Source organism: Erythranthe guttata, chromosome 14 (assembly GCF_056151865.1).
Source record: "Erythranthe guttata isolate IM_541 chromosome 14, IM_541, whole genome shotgun sequence".
Classification (NCBI taxonomy): Eukaryota; Viridiplantae; Streptophyta; class Magnoliopsida; order Lamiales; family Phrymaceae; genus Erythranthe; species Erythranthe guttata.
Window position 1 is genome coordinate 2,135,374 of NC_142546.1, and position 14,836 is coordinate 2,150,209.

The following is a 14,836-nucleotide window of genomic DNA, read 5'->3' on the forward strand; positions in this document are numbered from 1 at the left end:
GTATTACACAAATAGCTTAGTTACGGAGTTTAGTTATGTTCGGTGGTCATCTATCATGGAATACTGACCTATTTGCAATCATATATGTACCAGATCCTATAGTTAAACAAAGTGAACCAACAAAATACGTAAATATCAGTTTCCAAACAAATAGTGTTCGTGAATGTGATTATATGAGCGTGTGCGCGTGCGCGTGCATGTGTGTGTGCCACTGTGTGGGTGTGTGCGCCTGTGTGTCGCTGTGTATGGAAGAGTTTCGGTGATGGCAACGGCGGGGAATGTTGGAGTCTCTCTCTCTGTAATATATATACATATATTACACTATATATATATATATATATATATATATATATATATATATATATATATATATATATATATATATATATATATATATATATATATATATATATATATATATATATATATATATATATTAGTGTAATTTTTGCAAAATTAATCGGTATTTTTGGAATTTATTTTGCAAATTAAATCGAATCGAAAATCGAAAATTCCAACTATTTTTCATATAATTCCAATTCCAGTTAAAAAAAACCGAAAACGTCGGAAATCGGAATTTCAAAAATTGGAATGCAAAAGGTTATTCCAAAATCGAATCTTTTTGGATCGGAAACGGCGAAAATTGAAAATACCGTTTCAACTTTCACCCGTAGGAGTAACAATGTAAAAAATACAAACTCCGAGCCGTGCTTCATCTTCGGCTATTACGGTTAGCTCGGCCCAAACAAATTCGAATAATATGTGTCCGGCCCAATTATTGAGCCCATTATGACGAGGGGTTTCTAGCCAAGCCCACTTACGAAAGAACCCACAATTTTTATTTAAAAATTAAAATCACTTAAAAATTTCAATAAACCTTATTCAAGATAAATATTTATTTTTTTTTTGAAAAAAAAAATCTATTAATTAGAAGAAAAATAAATAATATAGATACATCGATGGCTACTTTTTATCGAATTTTCTTAGGCCCCCTAAAATGACGATTTTAAAATCGAGCACCTTACTAATTAAATAATTATTTAGTAATATATATGTAATTGATGCAATGTAAAGTATAAATTAATATAATCCATGTAGCCAAAACAATGTCTTAATGTTTGACTCAAGAATTAAAAAAAGAAAATCATATAATCCAAAGATACCCAAATAAGCAAATTGAATGAACTATATATTATACACCTGATTTTATTACTTAAATCATATAAATAAATACCTAAAATCATCTAATTACGTTACAAAAAATACTTGCCATTTGAAAGTCCTTAATGTCAATCTCCACTTTTTCATTATTATAATTTTAATTTTCTTTTCCATTACTTTACTCCATTTTGTCTTATTACTACTAACCCATAATCAAAGGAGGAAAATTAATAATTAAAAAAATAATAATTAAAAGAGGATTATAATAATAATAATAAAATTAATAAAAACAACCGTTATAAATATAATACCACACCCCCGTGCGGGCCCCACACACCAAAACGCCATTATGCGCGCATTCCTGTCTTAAAACCTGTCATCTCCCATTTGACAGCTCTCATTAATCATCATTCATCATCTTCACCACTCTCTCTCTCTCTCTCTCTCTCTCTCTCTCTCATCTTTCTCTCTCTAAACTTTTTTATTTTTTTTAATCTCAAATCGAATGGGTTCATCTTCAGACGAGGAGGGGGAGGAGTACTTGTTCAAGGTGGTGATAATCGGCGATTCCGCCGTCGGCAAATCGAACCTGCTCTCCCGCTACGCCAGAAATGAGTTCAGCATGCACTCAAAGGCCACCATCGGGGTTGAATTCCAGACGCAAACCCTCGAAATCGACGGCAAGGAAGTCAAGGCTCAGATTTGGGACACCGCCGGACAGGAGAGGTTCCGCGCCGTCACTTCCGCCTACTACCGCGGCGCGTTCGGCGCACTCGTCGTCTACGACATCACCCGGAGGTCAACTTTCGACAGTGTTCCCCGCTGGCTCGATGAGCTCAAGAGTACGCTTTTTTCTTCTTCTCTCAATTTTATTTTTGTGCTCAATTGTTCGTCGATTTTGCTCAATTGTTCCTGGATTTTGCTCAATTGTTCGTCGATTTTGCTTAATTGTTCATAGATTTTGCTCAATTGTTCATCGATTTTGCTCAATTGTTCGTCAATTTTGCTCAATTGTTCGTCGATTTTGCTGAATTGTTCGTCGATTTTGCTCAATTGTTCGTCGATTTTGCTCAATTGCTCGTCTGTCATCGGAATAGTTATGGAAATTGAAACCGAGAAACTCGAAAGGGGTTATTGGTGTTTGATGTAGTTCTGATTGCAGAATGCTTTTGGTTGCTAGAAATTCCTGTAGGATTTTGGATTTCTATATGATCTTTAATTAATTCAAACCAATTATATATCAAGTATTCCTCTCGATGAATTCGACGAAAGCTAGAGTAGAAATTGGGGCAGATCTGACTTATATTATCCTTAAAGTTGTGCGAAAAAATGTGATATATGTCGATGATTAGGACTTTCGCTTAGACCAGGGTAATTTTTTTCTTCAGTATTTTCGTATGTGGAATTATAGCGAAAAAAAATCAAATTCAATATGTCAATGGATACGATCGGCCGAGCTGCGAAATTAAAAGTTTTAATAGGGAAATTTAAAATTTTAGTCGTATTAATTTTATTCTCAATGTGAGAGTTGAAAAAATAAGCTATGAATGATGACTAATATACGGTCGTGATTAACGAATGATATTTACCGTTTTCTAAAATGTAGGCGTCGTTGCAATGTGTTAATTTTTTTGCTAAATTTGGCTATGTTAACATGGAAATGTTGGAAAAATTCTATTATTGGTTGTGAGATTTCGTAAGGAATCTGTGATTTTAGAATGAATTTTAACCGAGAGTGTGAATTTTTTCAATGTATACATATCGAAGCGTCACGACTCACATGTTTCTGCGCATGTGACAATTCGACTCATTGAGATAATGTTTATTTATTTACATAGTAACTCTGGAGCATAGTTGTATTGGAGTCTTTAGTCTCCTCTCGTTGGATCGTTGATTAGGCTTTGTTTGGCTCAGATATAATGCATGTACAACTACGTCGATCCATCTAGTTTAGTCTTAATTTTCTTTTACTATAAATAGGTCATACGTTTGTGATAAAATTTGAAATATGCCACGTCATCGATCTATAGGAATGACAATGGATAAATCTGATCAAAACAAAAAAACTCTTTCATGCAGCGCATTCCGACACGACTGTTGCAAAAATGCTGGTCGGAAACAAATGCGACTTGGGAAATATCAGAGACGTGAGCGTCGAAGAAGGCAAGAGCCTTGCGGAATCCGAAGGCTTGTTTTTCATGGAGACCTCTGCTTTGGATTCGACGAATGTTAGAAAGGCTTTTGAAATAGTCATACGCGAGATTTATAATAACGTGAGCAGGAAGGTTTTGAATTCGGATTCTTACAAAGCGGAGTTGTCTGTAAATCGAGTGTCCATTGTCAATAACGGCAGCGGTGATGGATCGAAGAAGAGTGGGGGGTCTTATTCTTGCTGTTCCAGGTGAAAGAAAAAACCGAACTCAAGGCAAGCAAGGCCGCCTTTGTTTTTGGTTGAATTTTTATATTTTTCTAATACTATTCTTCTATTTGTTTCTTCTTTATTGATTAGAATTGGATACTCTATATAATGATCTAAATATGGGATTTTTTTTATATTTTTTTTTGTGTTTTATATTTTAAAGAGTATTTTGATTTGATGCTCAAGGGATTTCAAAGTATAGATATTTGATTTGCTCTTTTGCGCTTGCATTCGTGTTCGTATGTTTGTTTCTGATTTTTCGGGTGTGTGTTAGTGTGTGTATTATGTGCGCGTGATTTTGTGTTTGTGTGTGCTGATGGATGTGTGTTGGATTTTGGGTTTTGTAGATGCTACACCGGTGAAATATATCCGGTGTTTTTCTACCATTAATCTATACATAATAACACACACTCATGTGTATGTGTGCTCCGTGAGTTATTATTTTTAAGAGCAAATTATGGCCACCCCATCCCTTTAAATATTTTGACACAAAATTTATGGAATTCGGTTATTTACCGAACCAAATCGTATATTCAGTTCGATAAATGGTATGAAATGGCGTACCGAAATTTCGGTTCGGTTTTACCGATTGAACATCCCTAAATTTATCTCTAAAAGGGTTTTTTCGTAAAATATTATATAGTTGAGGAGTAACTGTAATTACCAAAAAATAAGGGGGATTTCGTAATTTGACCATAACTTAGAGGGATCACTGTAATTTGACCTATTTGTATAGATTTATGGTGCAAAATCACAATCTTTCAGCAGTGTAGCATCTCATAGACTGAAATTTTGTGTTCGAGTTTGTTTATGGTAAGTTTGCTTTATAAATGAGATTTTTTTTAATAATGATATAATTGAGTTTGAAAATTGAGGTACATTAACAGATAGATTTAACCAGTATCAAATAATAATATATTTTATTTTTCAAGCTTAATATATGATTTTCGTGCAGTGCAGTCCCCCCACCACCCCAACACCATAACCACAACCACCACCACCAGCAATAATAGAGAAATAAGTGGGGTTTACCCGCAAGGGTGGCCTAGCGGTTGGAGCAAGAGAGCTTGGGTCAATTGACCCAAGTTCGAATCCCCTTGCCAACGGTCGCTAGGTCGAGCTTGTCACACATGGTTAGCCTAGTGTGGTTTACATCTCTCGTATGGTTTGCAAGCTATTATACGAGAGTGTAGGTTTACCCAGTGCACCTATATGGTTGGCTGCGGGTTCCTGCATTACCAAAAAAAAATAAAAATAAAAAAAAAATAAAAAAAAAAATAAGTGGGGTTTTGAAGATAGTGATTTTGGCCTTAGTATCCATTATAAAATACCATTTCAATTCCACCAAATTTGAAATATTGTGAAAGATTCTACATCCAATATATCATCATCCATAGCAAAAAGAACATTCCATGATTGTGTGTGTGGAGATATATATAACATATATATATATATATATAGGTGAAGATAAAGAGTGATTGTGAAAGATAGCCTCTCTCCCGTGGGCCCCAATACCAATATATGGTGAGCCGATGTGGGGCCCGCATTTGGAAGCCCGAATACTTCTTCCGTTCGAATATACACACAAACACGTTCCAAAAAAAATCGGCTATGCTTTGATGGTAGCGGGAATCGTGTTTTAGAGTGAATTATAAGTACATTGTTGGTGTTCGAGTGTAGACACGAGAGTGAATACCTATTGATTCACCCACAACGACTTTGACTTCTACGCCTTCGTTTTCGGCACTTGAGATGTGTTTTTTTAGCAATACTTGATACCTTAGTTCTATCCTGATAAGATTTTTTCCCGAAAATCAATAGTATTTAATAACTTTTTTAAATGGTACGCATTTTTCAGAAGATAACTTTCTTAATTAGTGTGCATTAACCTCAAAAATCAAAATACATGAAACGGATGGAATGAGGAAGAAGAAGAGGTTTTCACTAAACCAAGAAATCCATTAAAAATGCATAGTAGACCACTTTTATATGTAGATAATATTGTAGAAATATGTAGAAAGTTGTCAAGTTGTAGATATTTCTAGTCATTCTAGAATGTATCTAAAACATTCATTGAGTCACTGTTAACCCTACGATTAAATCAATTACGACTATGCATTAGGAGTTGAGTAGTAGTTAAAGATGAGAAATATTTTATTTGTAAACCTATCCAACAAACTTGTTAACACTTACATTGATAGTAATAAAACTCATATATTCAGTTTCTAAAAACACGAGTCTGTTGGTTGGAGACGATCTCTATAAAATATGCTAATGCCTCCGAAATTTTAGGACAATGTGTGAAAAAAATACTAGGTAGAGAAAACTTAGAAAAAATGCATGTGGTCACATTTCAAAATAGTTATACATCCCGATTCTCCAACTAATTTGTCTAATCTGTGTGATGATAATAAGTCTCGAATTATGTTTGTTACGTTGTAAACAATGAGTCTCAAACTAAATACATCTCTGTATCTCTCTGTCTTGTCCCTATAATTATGTCAATTTTTTTAATTATGTCTTGTGAAATGTACTATAATGTACTATCCTTTCTGCGTAATTTTTTTGTTATGTGGGTTGGTAATTGAGCATCTATATAATATATAAAAGTTGAATTCCGCACCTAATTGAATGACATTTGTCAATTTCAATTGGTGACATGTATTCAATTTCATCCCATGTGGCAAATTGATTGGTGGAAATAAATCATCAAAAAACATGTCACCATTTTCCAAAATTAAAAAGATATTAAATTATTTTATTATATATTTATATCATATCATTTATAAAATGCTCTAAATATATCAACTTTCTTGGAAACTTTAAATAGTTTTATTTTTTAATTTAATTTTAATAGTAATTAATTTAATTTAAATATATTTAAATTCAATTTAAAATCTTCACTTATTATAATTGTATGATTGATGGTGTTACGAAAATTTTGTATTTTAATTCATAAACTTGGATTTATATAATAAAAATATTGCAGAATAAATTATTTCATGATATTATACATTTTACCTGAACATGACCAGAAAATATGTTTATCTTTTTTACTAATTTAATATCATATTCGTAATTACCAAAATTTTCCTAATGTTTGTTTCCGTCTTACATCGACCCCATTACGGTATGATTGTTCAAGCAATTTTTTTTTACTACGTGGAATATTCCCCAAAAAATACAGATTCTATCCTGCACACGACATTTGTTTATGATACTTTTTGAATACAAAATTACCCTGTAGAGGAACTTTGTCTTTACACGAAATATTTATTCTTCTTAAATAACATCTTCACAACTTTTTAGTATTACTATTAGCTCCCCATAGGGTAATTTTTGTATTTAAAAAGTAAGATAAAAGAAATGTCACGTCTGCAAGGGTAGAATCCACAAATTTTGGGATATTACATGGAATAAAAAAGATTTCGTAAAAAATCACACCATAAGGGGGTCGTGTAAGACATAAACCATCTGGGGGATTATGGTAATTACCGATAAGTGGGGGTGTTTTATGTAATTTAGCCTAATTTCATGAGGATTTTCGTAATTTATCCTATTAACAACGATTCGTTCTTTTCACGTCTTAATATTTGCTTATACCCTTATATTATTTTAAATAATTTTAATGTCAGTTTGATAATATAATTAAATATTGATTTCTAATATATTTAATATGTGTTTCTTGATGTTTCAGGTACCACACATAAGGAATTAGATATAAAAGTTGCGAGATTGAATAGAGTTGTTTTTTATAAAAAATAATAGATAATAGCAAAAACATTGATGCAAAATCAGAATTAGGACTGTGATTAAGATTAGTATTAAAATTAGAATTATTATTAATATTTTTTGAATTAGTATTAGTATTCATACTAGGATTCGGATTCGAGTTGTAATTAGGGTTAATATATCATTAGAATTCATATTAGGAATAGTTAGGATCATGATTAATATTAGTATTAAAATTATAATTAAGGTTATGATTATTGATCAGTACTACAATTAGTGACATGTATTAGTATTATGATTATAATTAGCATTAGGATTAGGATTATGGTTAGAATTAAAATTAGAATTAACATTAGCATTAACATTAGTATTATTAGTAGTAAAATTATTAGGATTATAATTAATGTTAGAAATAGGTTTAGGATTAGAATTATGATTAGGATTAGGATCATGATTAGTGTTATGAATAGGATTAGGAATAGGATAAGGATTTGGATAATATTAGTATTACAATTATAATCAGCATAAGTATATCCATATTAATATTAACATTAAAATTAGTATTAGCACTAGAATATGTACATTAGCATTTACATTAACAATATTAACATATTAGTATTAATATTAGTATTAGTAATAGTATTACTAATAGTATTAGTATTAATATTAGCATTAATATTACTGTTAATATTAGTTTTAGTATTAGTATTTATATTAGTACTAATATTAGTCTAAATATCAGTATCAATATTAGTCTAAATATCAGTATCAGTATCAGTATCAATATCGGTATCGGCATTAGTATTGGCATCAGTATCCGTATTGGCATCGGTATCGGTATCGGTTTCAGTATCAGTATCAGTATCAGTATCAATATCAGTATCATTATCAGTATCAATATCTGTCTCAGTATCAGTTTCAGTTTTAGTTTCAGTATTCGTATCCGTATCAGTATTAGTATCAATATCAGTATAAACATTTGTATCAATATCAGTATAAATATGAGTATCAGTATCAGTATCAATATCAGTATCAGCATCGATATTAATATCACTATCAGTATCAATATCAATATCAGTATCAATATCAATATCAATATCAGTATCAGCATCGATATTAATATCACTATCACTATCAGTATCAGTATCAGTATCAATATCAGTATCAATATCAATATCAATATTAGTATCAATATTAGTACGAGTACCAGTATGAGTATGAGTATCAATATTAGTATGAGTATCAGTATTAGTATTAGTATTACTATGAGTATCGGTATTAGTATCATTATCAATATCAATATAAGTATTAGTTTTAGTTTTAGTATTAATATTAATATTGCTATGAGTATCAGTATTAATGTCAATATCAGTATCAGTATTACTATCAGTATTAATATAATATTACTATGAGTATCAGTATGAGTATAAGTATTAGTATTAGTATCAGAATTATTATTGTTATTAGTATCAGTATTAGTGTTAGTATTAGTATTAGTATTACAATTAGTATTAATATTAGTATCAATATCACTATTAGTATCACTATTAGTATCAGTATTAGTCTTATTCTTCGTATTAGTATTAGTATTTGTATTAGTATTAATATTAGTATCAATATAACTATCATTATCAATGTAAGTATCAGTATTAGTATCAATATTAGTATTATTCTTAGTATTAGTATTATTCTTATAGTATTAGTATTAGTATCAATATGAATATTAGTATTAGTAATAGTATTATTATTAGTATTAGTATTAGTATTGGTGTGAGTATGGGTATTATTATTAGTATCAGTATTAGTATTAATATAAGTATTATTATCGGTATTAGTATTAATATTAGTATATGTATTAGTATTAGTATCAATATTAATATTAGTATTAGTATTAGTATTAGTATTATTATTAGTATTAGTATTAGTATTAGTATTAGTATTAGTATTAATATTAGTATTAGTATTAATATTAGTATTAGTATTAGTATCACAATAATTACCAATGTAAGTATCAATATTATTATTAGTATTAGTATCAATATTAGTCTTATTCTTAGTATTGCTATTAGTATCAATATGAATATTAGTATTAGTATTAGTTTTATTATTAGTATTAGTTTTATTATTAGTATTAGTATTAGTATTAATATTAGTACCAGTATTATTACCAATATTAGCCTTAGTATCACTATTAGTATTAACATTAGTATTAACATTAGTATTAGTATTAGGGCTTTACCTATATTGGATTAGATTGGATTACATGAGAATGGATTAACTCCCTACTGACTAATTAATTATTTAGTTAGTAGCATGTTCGGTTTCTTAGATTAGACTTTCTATTAAATTTGTTAAAATTGGTTATTATATATGAATTGTCTATAAACCATTTAGTTTACAATAATAAGATATGATTTTAAGGATAAAATTCTCTTTTTCCTTTTTAGTCACCCCTATTAAATTAATCTCAGGGGGAGGGGTGCTACTTATTTAAAGAAATAGTAGCATTTAATAGCGGGCTTTTATTTTAGTAGCGGATTCAAAAAATTGTGAATCTTACCAATCGAACATGCTATTAGCCCCTACTACTTAGTCAGTAGAACCTTATAGCAGTAACCGAACGAGCCCTTAGTATTAGTATTAGTATTAGTATTAGTATTAGTAGTATTATTATTAGTATTAATTAGTATTAGTATTAGTATTAGTATTAGTATTTATTATTAGTATAATAAGTATTAGTATTAATATTAGTATTAATCGAATTAATATCACTATTAGTAACAGTATTGGTATCAGTATTGGTATCGGTATTGGTATCAACATTGGTATCGGTACTGGTAGTGGCGTATACATCATATATCTTTATTTATAAGTTTTATTGTTGTTTGAGTAATGTGCATATATCACTAATTGAACGTCATTAATGATAAACTTGCAGGTTATTTGAATATTTATTGTGTTACTTCTCTCCTACCGTGTTTGTTGTTACCTCAGTTATTTTGCAAAAGATTCACATGGTGTAGTAGATTATATTGCAATCCAAGAAATAGAGTTATACCATATGTTTTAAATGATTTCACATAATCTTGATATCGTGTTTTGCGCACTTTATGTTTTTTTATTTGTAATATTTAACTTAATTTCATATGTTGCAACTCTAAATTAAGAGATAAAGTTTATGCTTTTTATTTCCTTCCATTTTGTTTTACTTGAATTGGTATTATTATAAAGAGATAGTCATTTATATAAGTTTAATTTTCTCATTTTGAAACTGACATCCGTGCAACGCACGGGTGAAATACTAGTATTGTTAATTTCTCCAAATTTATCACAGATTTTGTAAAATTTCTCCAAATTTACCGCAGATTGTTTTGGATTTCTCCAAATTTACCACAGATTTTGCGAAATTTCTCCAAATTTACCACATATTGTTTGTGTGTTAGTAATATGTTTGTGTATTTCTCCAAATTTACCAAAGATTGTTTGTGTTAGTAATTGCATCCAAAAAAAGAATTCAATTTCTCAATATAATAATCAACAAAATCTCTCATTTCAAATAAGAATCAACTCCAAATTATGAATCAAAATAATACAACAGGAAAAAAAAAAAAAGAAAAAAGAAATATACATCACATTCAACAACCAAATATCTTCTAGAATCAAAGGATTAACCAATCATATGTGATATGACTTTAGCATAAACCAACACAAACATCCAAGGCCTGCATTCCTCATGCTTCTAGAAGCTTCTCACACTAAAAAAGATATCCTCTTTGTGTGTGTATATCTAACATATATATATATAGGTGAAGATAATGACATATATAAAGAAAAAAAGTAACTCCTAACACAATTCTGATTTCACTTTCTTATTGGTATTTTGCCATCACAAACACACACACACACAAAAAAAAAAAAAAATTGATAATAATAATGCCAACTTTCACTCATTTAGATCTCCATTGCTTAGCCAACTCAAACCCATTTTTGCCATAATAATAGTCTTCAATAGTCTTATCAATCTGGGCTTGTGTGTTCATCACAAAAGGACCATGCTGAACAACCGGTTCATTAATCGGTTCACCGCCCACCAAAATAAACCTCAACGTCTTATCGGACTTGTTCCACACGCTCAGCCCCTCTCCGACGGGCCCCAATACCAATATATGGTGTGCCGATGCGGGGCCCGCATTGGGAACCCCAAATACTCCTTCCCCTTCGATTATGTACACAAACGCATTCCACGATTCCGGAATATTTTGATGGTAGTGTGAATCGGGTTTTAGAGTGAAATCCAAGTACATTGTTGGTGTACGAGTGTAGACGGGCGAGTGGATACCCATCGACTCGCCCGCGATGACTTTGACTTGTACGCCCTCGTTTTCGGCACTTGGGATGTCTTCTTTTAGCAATTCTTGATACCTTGGTTCCATCCTGCAAGTTGATAATAATAATAATAAATAAATAATCAGTGGCAGAGTCAGGATTTTATTCTGTGGGCCCCCTACTCGGAATATATATTTACTAAAGAAAAAAAAAGGAGGCTCACATTTTATCCTTGGAAGAGAGATTGATCCACAATTGCAGACCGGTGTTAGGACCGTCGCCCGCGGGCATTTCCGAGTGAACGATACCCCTTCCTGCAGTCATCCACTGTGTGAAGAAAAAAAAATGTATTTTTAGCAAGTTTTAAGGTTAAATAAAAATTATAGACATTAGCGATCGTCGTGTATATACCTGCACTTCACCCGCGTGTATTGTGCCCTTATGACCGGCGAAATCTTGATGAGTGACGCCTCCCTGTATAGTACAAAACAAATTTATTTAACTTCAGAAATTCTAACAAGTAGATCATACATTCGAATACGTAAATAAAAGTTTTCGACGTGGGAAAATTACCTTCAACACGTATGTAACCGTCTCGAATCCTGTAATGAAAAAAAACAAATAAAATAAATAAACAGAGTACTATTATGTAATGAGATTCTTTAATAAATGCAACAAGAATTGGATAAAAAATAGGAATGTTGGAATTACCTCTGTGGGGATGGTCAGGAAATCCAGCTGGAGGTGAAACTGTAATACAAGATTAATACGAACATTAATTAAGTTTAAATATTCAAAATTTATGTAACTATTAAATGTCAAGATTAATGAATATATGAAATATGAATTAAGAATCAATTAGTTATGAAGATTACCAGAAAATTCATCTAGCATGAGGAAAGGATCCAGAGACTTCAACTCAGGCCTGCAATATTCAGTACAAATCGAATCAACTTCTTTAATAAAACCGGGTTTATTGCATTTCGCATGCGTATCGTATTTTTACATGAAAATTCACCATTTAAGGTAAAAAAATCATCATAGGAAATCTTTTGCTAACATTAATAACAGGGTCTTTTTTAGAATTCACTATAATAAAAACTCCATCAAACTCATAAGGATCCCAAACAAATTCAAGAATCGGAGTTTTACGGAAAATCGAAATAAAAAACATAAATTGCATAACACAAACTAGAATTCCAAGATTCCTGGAATTGCTACAAGCAAACATATTCGACTTCCAATTTTTTCGAAAAAAAAATTAAAAATAAAAATTCAACGGCATCAAACACAAGAAATCAATCTAACTCAAAGAGGGTTTTTTTCTTTTTATTATTATTATTTAAGAATCATAACAAACACTATAATATCATTTGACTTACAAAATTCATTACCCTTTTGAAAAAAATTCCAAACCAGTACAGCAGAACCTCGATAAATTAATAACCTCGCTTAAATAATTTTTTTTTTTTCGGTCCCAACTCGTTAAAAACATAGTAAACTATTAGTTCGATAATTTAATATTTGGTTAAATTAATAGAATTTTGCTAGTCCCGACTATTGTAATTTATAGAGATTTAACTGTGTATATATATAAGAAAAAAATACCTTCCAATGCTTCTTCTGACAACAGCACCCTGACCTTCGCCCTGTGACTTGGCCAAGATTTTCTTGGCAACCAATCGTGGCCGTTCAAAACCGATGCTTTGATCAATTTCAGACATGTTGCTAATTATATTTCTTCTCTGTTTTATTGCACTGATAATTATATTTTTGTTTGCTGTTGTGTGTTTTTTGAGATTCAAGAATGTTACAATTCTAGATACACAGATCATATATATATGTATATATGATGTGGGTTTTTTGCTGTCAATATATAAAGTCAGCTCTAAAAGATGTGTTATATATAGAGAGAGAAAGATGATAGAGATAGAGGGGTGTATGTATATTATAATATCGTGGCCGTGTGTGTGTGTGTGTATATAACGACTTTTAGATGTTTAAAGATTAATGGGAATTTATTGATTTTTTTTTAGTTGGGGGTGATCGTGTGATGATGTCATCGTGATGTCATGATGATGGGAGCTTTGATGGTCTTTCAAAAGCTAATTTTCCTTTCCCACTTGGCCAAAGAATTCAATTTTAGGATTAATTGTGATTATGGTATATATTTCATAATAGATGGATTCTGAATTTATTTCAAATCTTTATGTTTTGGTATATTATTAATTACATTAAAAAAAATCATTTATTTTGGAAATTGTAAATTATGGAAACAAATTATTTAGTTCATCCAAAGTATTTTATTTATCATATGGACTTAAATACAATTATTTTTGCACCAAAAGACGAAATCCCTTGCCCTAGGACTCCTATCCGTTGGCCCGACATATTTTTTTATGGAGAATGTAAATATTTAAATATTTTTGTTGTTTCCCTAATTATTTACACGATTTTAATTATCAATTGTAAATTGATAGTTGATAACAAAATTTATTTTTGAATATGTTTGTATGAAAAAATCCAAAAAGAATTTATATATAAATAAAAAGTTAAAAGGTTATATACAGTCCATTTATAAATATACCCTTATAATTTTAATATTTACACGGTTTCCCCGAGCTCCTATAACCCCATCTTTGGGATATGCCCTTTTCCCGTGTCTTTTTTTCCATGTCACCGTATCACCATTTCCATGTTCGTGCTACATAGATGTTGTCGACTCAACGTCCGATTAGAGAAATACAACCATTTTTTTCCCTAAAATTTATGACTCTTCAAATTCTTGATATTGTATATAAAACAAATATATATATATATATATATATATATATATATATATATATATATATATATATATATATATATATATATATATATATATATATATATATAAAACTAAAAAATAAAAAAACACTGTAATATAGGAGACTATCTAAATCTTTATTTGGGGCCCTTATAAAATTGTAGCCTTGCTTAGGCCGCCTTATGTCACATGGATGTAATACATTTGCATACTAGAAATTTTTGTTATGTAATGGTGACAACAAGAATGATGCTGTCATACAAACAAATCATTGTAATAAAATTATTATTAAAATTTTAAATAAAACTTCAACGTTGTTGTTATTAATATACTAATGTGTTCACATTGTGCGTACAAAATTGAAGTGATGTGCATCTGGACAAACAAGAGAA

The 14,836-nt window shown here is 30.3% G+C and overlaps 2 protein-coding genes across 2 annotated transcripts; one reads left to right on the top strand and one right to left on the bottom strand.

Annotated features, from left to right (window-relative positions):
- The first annotated feature begins 1,541 nt into the window (after window positions 1-1,541).
- Window positions 1,542-3,714, top strand: ARA4 (P-loop containing nucleoside triphosphate hydrolases superfamily protein). The gene is made up of 2 exons (XM_012987534.2): window positions 1,542-2,003; window positions 3,241-3,714. The coding sequence occupies exons 1-2, from the start codon at window positions 1,667-1,669 to the stop codon at window positions 3,564-3,566; spliced, it is 663 nt and encodes a 220-aa protein (XP_012842988.1). The 5' UTR covers window positions 1,542-1,666; the 3' UTR covers window positions 3,567-3,714.
- A 7,401-nt stretch (window positions 3,715-11,115) lies between these two features.
- LOC105963156 (RmlC-like cupins superfamily protein) lies at window positions 11,116-13,581 on the bottom strand. Its single transcript, XM_012987535.2, has 7 exons — window positions 13,247-13,581; window positions 12,514-12,563; window positions 12,350-12,388; window positions 12,212-12,240; window positions 12,050-12,112; window positions 11,862-11,965; window positions 11,116-11,746 (listed from the first exon to the last, which is right to left on the bottom strand). Exons 1-7 carry the CDS (start codon window positions 13,471-13,473, stop codon window positions 11,260-11,262), a joined length of 999 nt encoding a protein of 332 aa, XP_012842989.2. The 5' UTR covers window positions 13,474-13,581; the 3' UTR covers window positions 11,116-11,259.
- Between the last annotated feature and the right edge of the window lie 1,255 nt (window positions 13,582-14,836).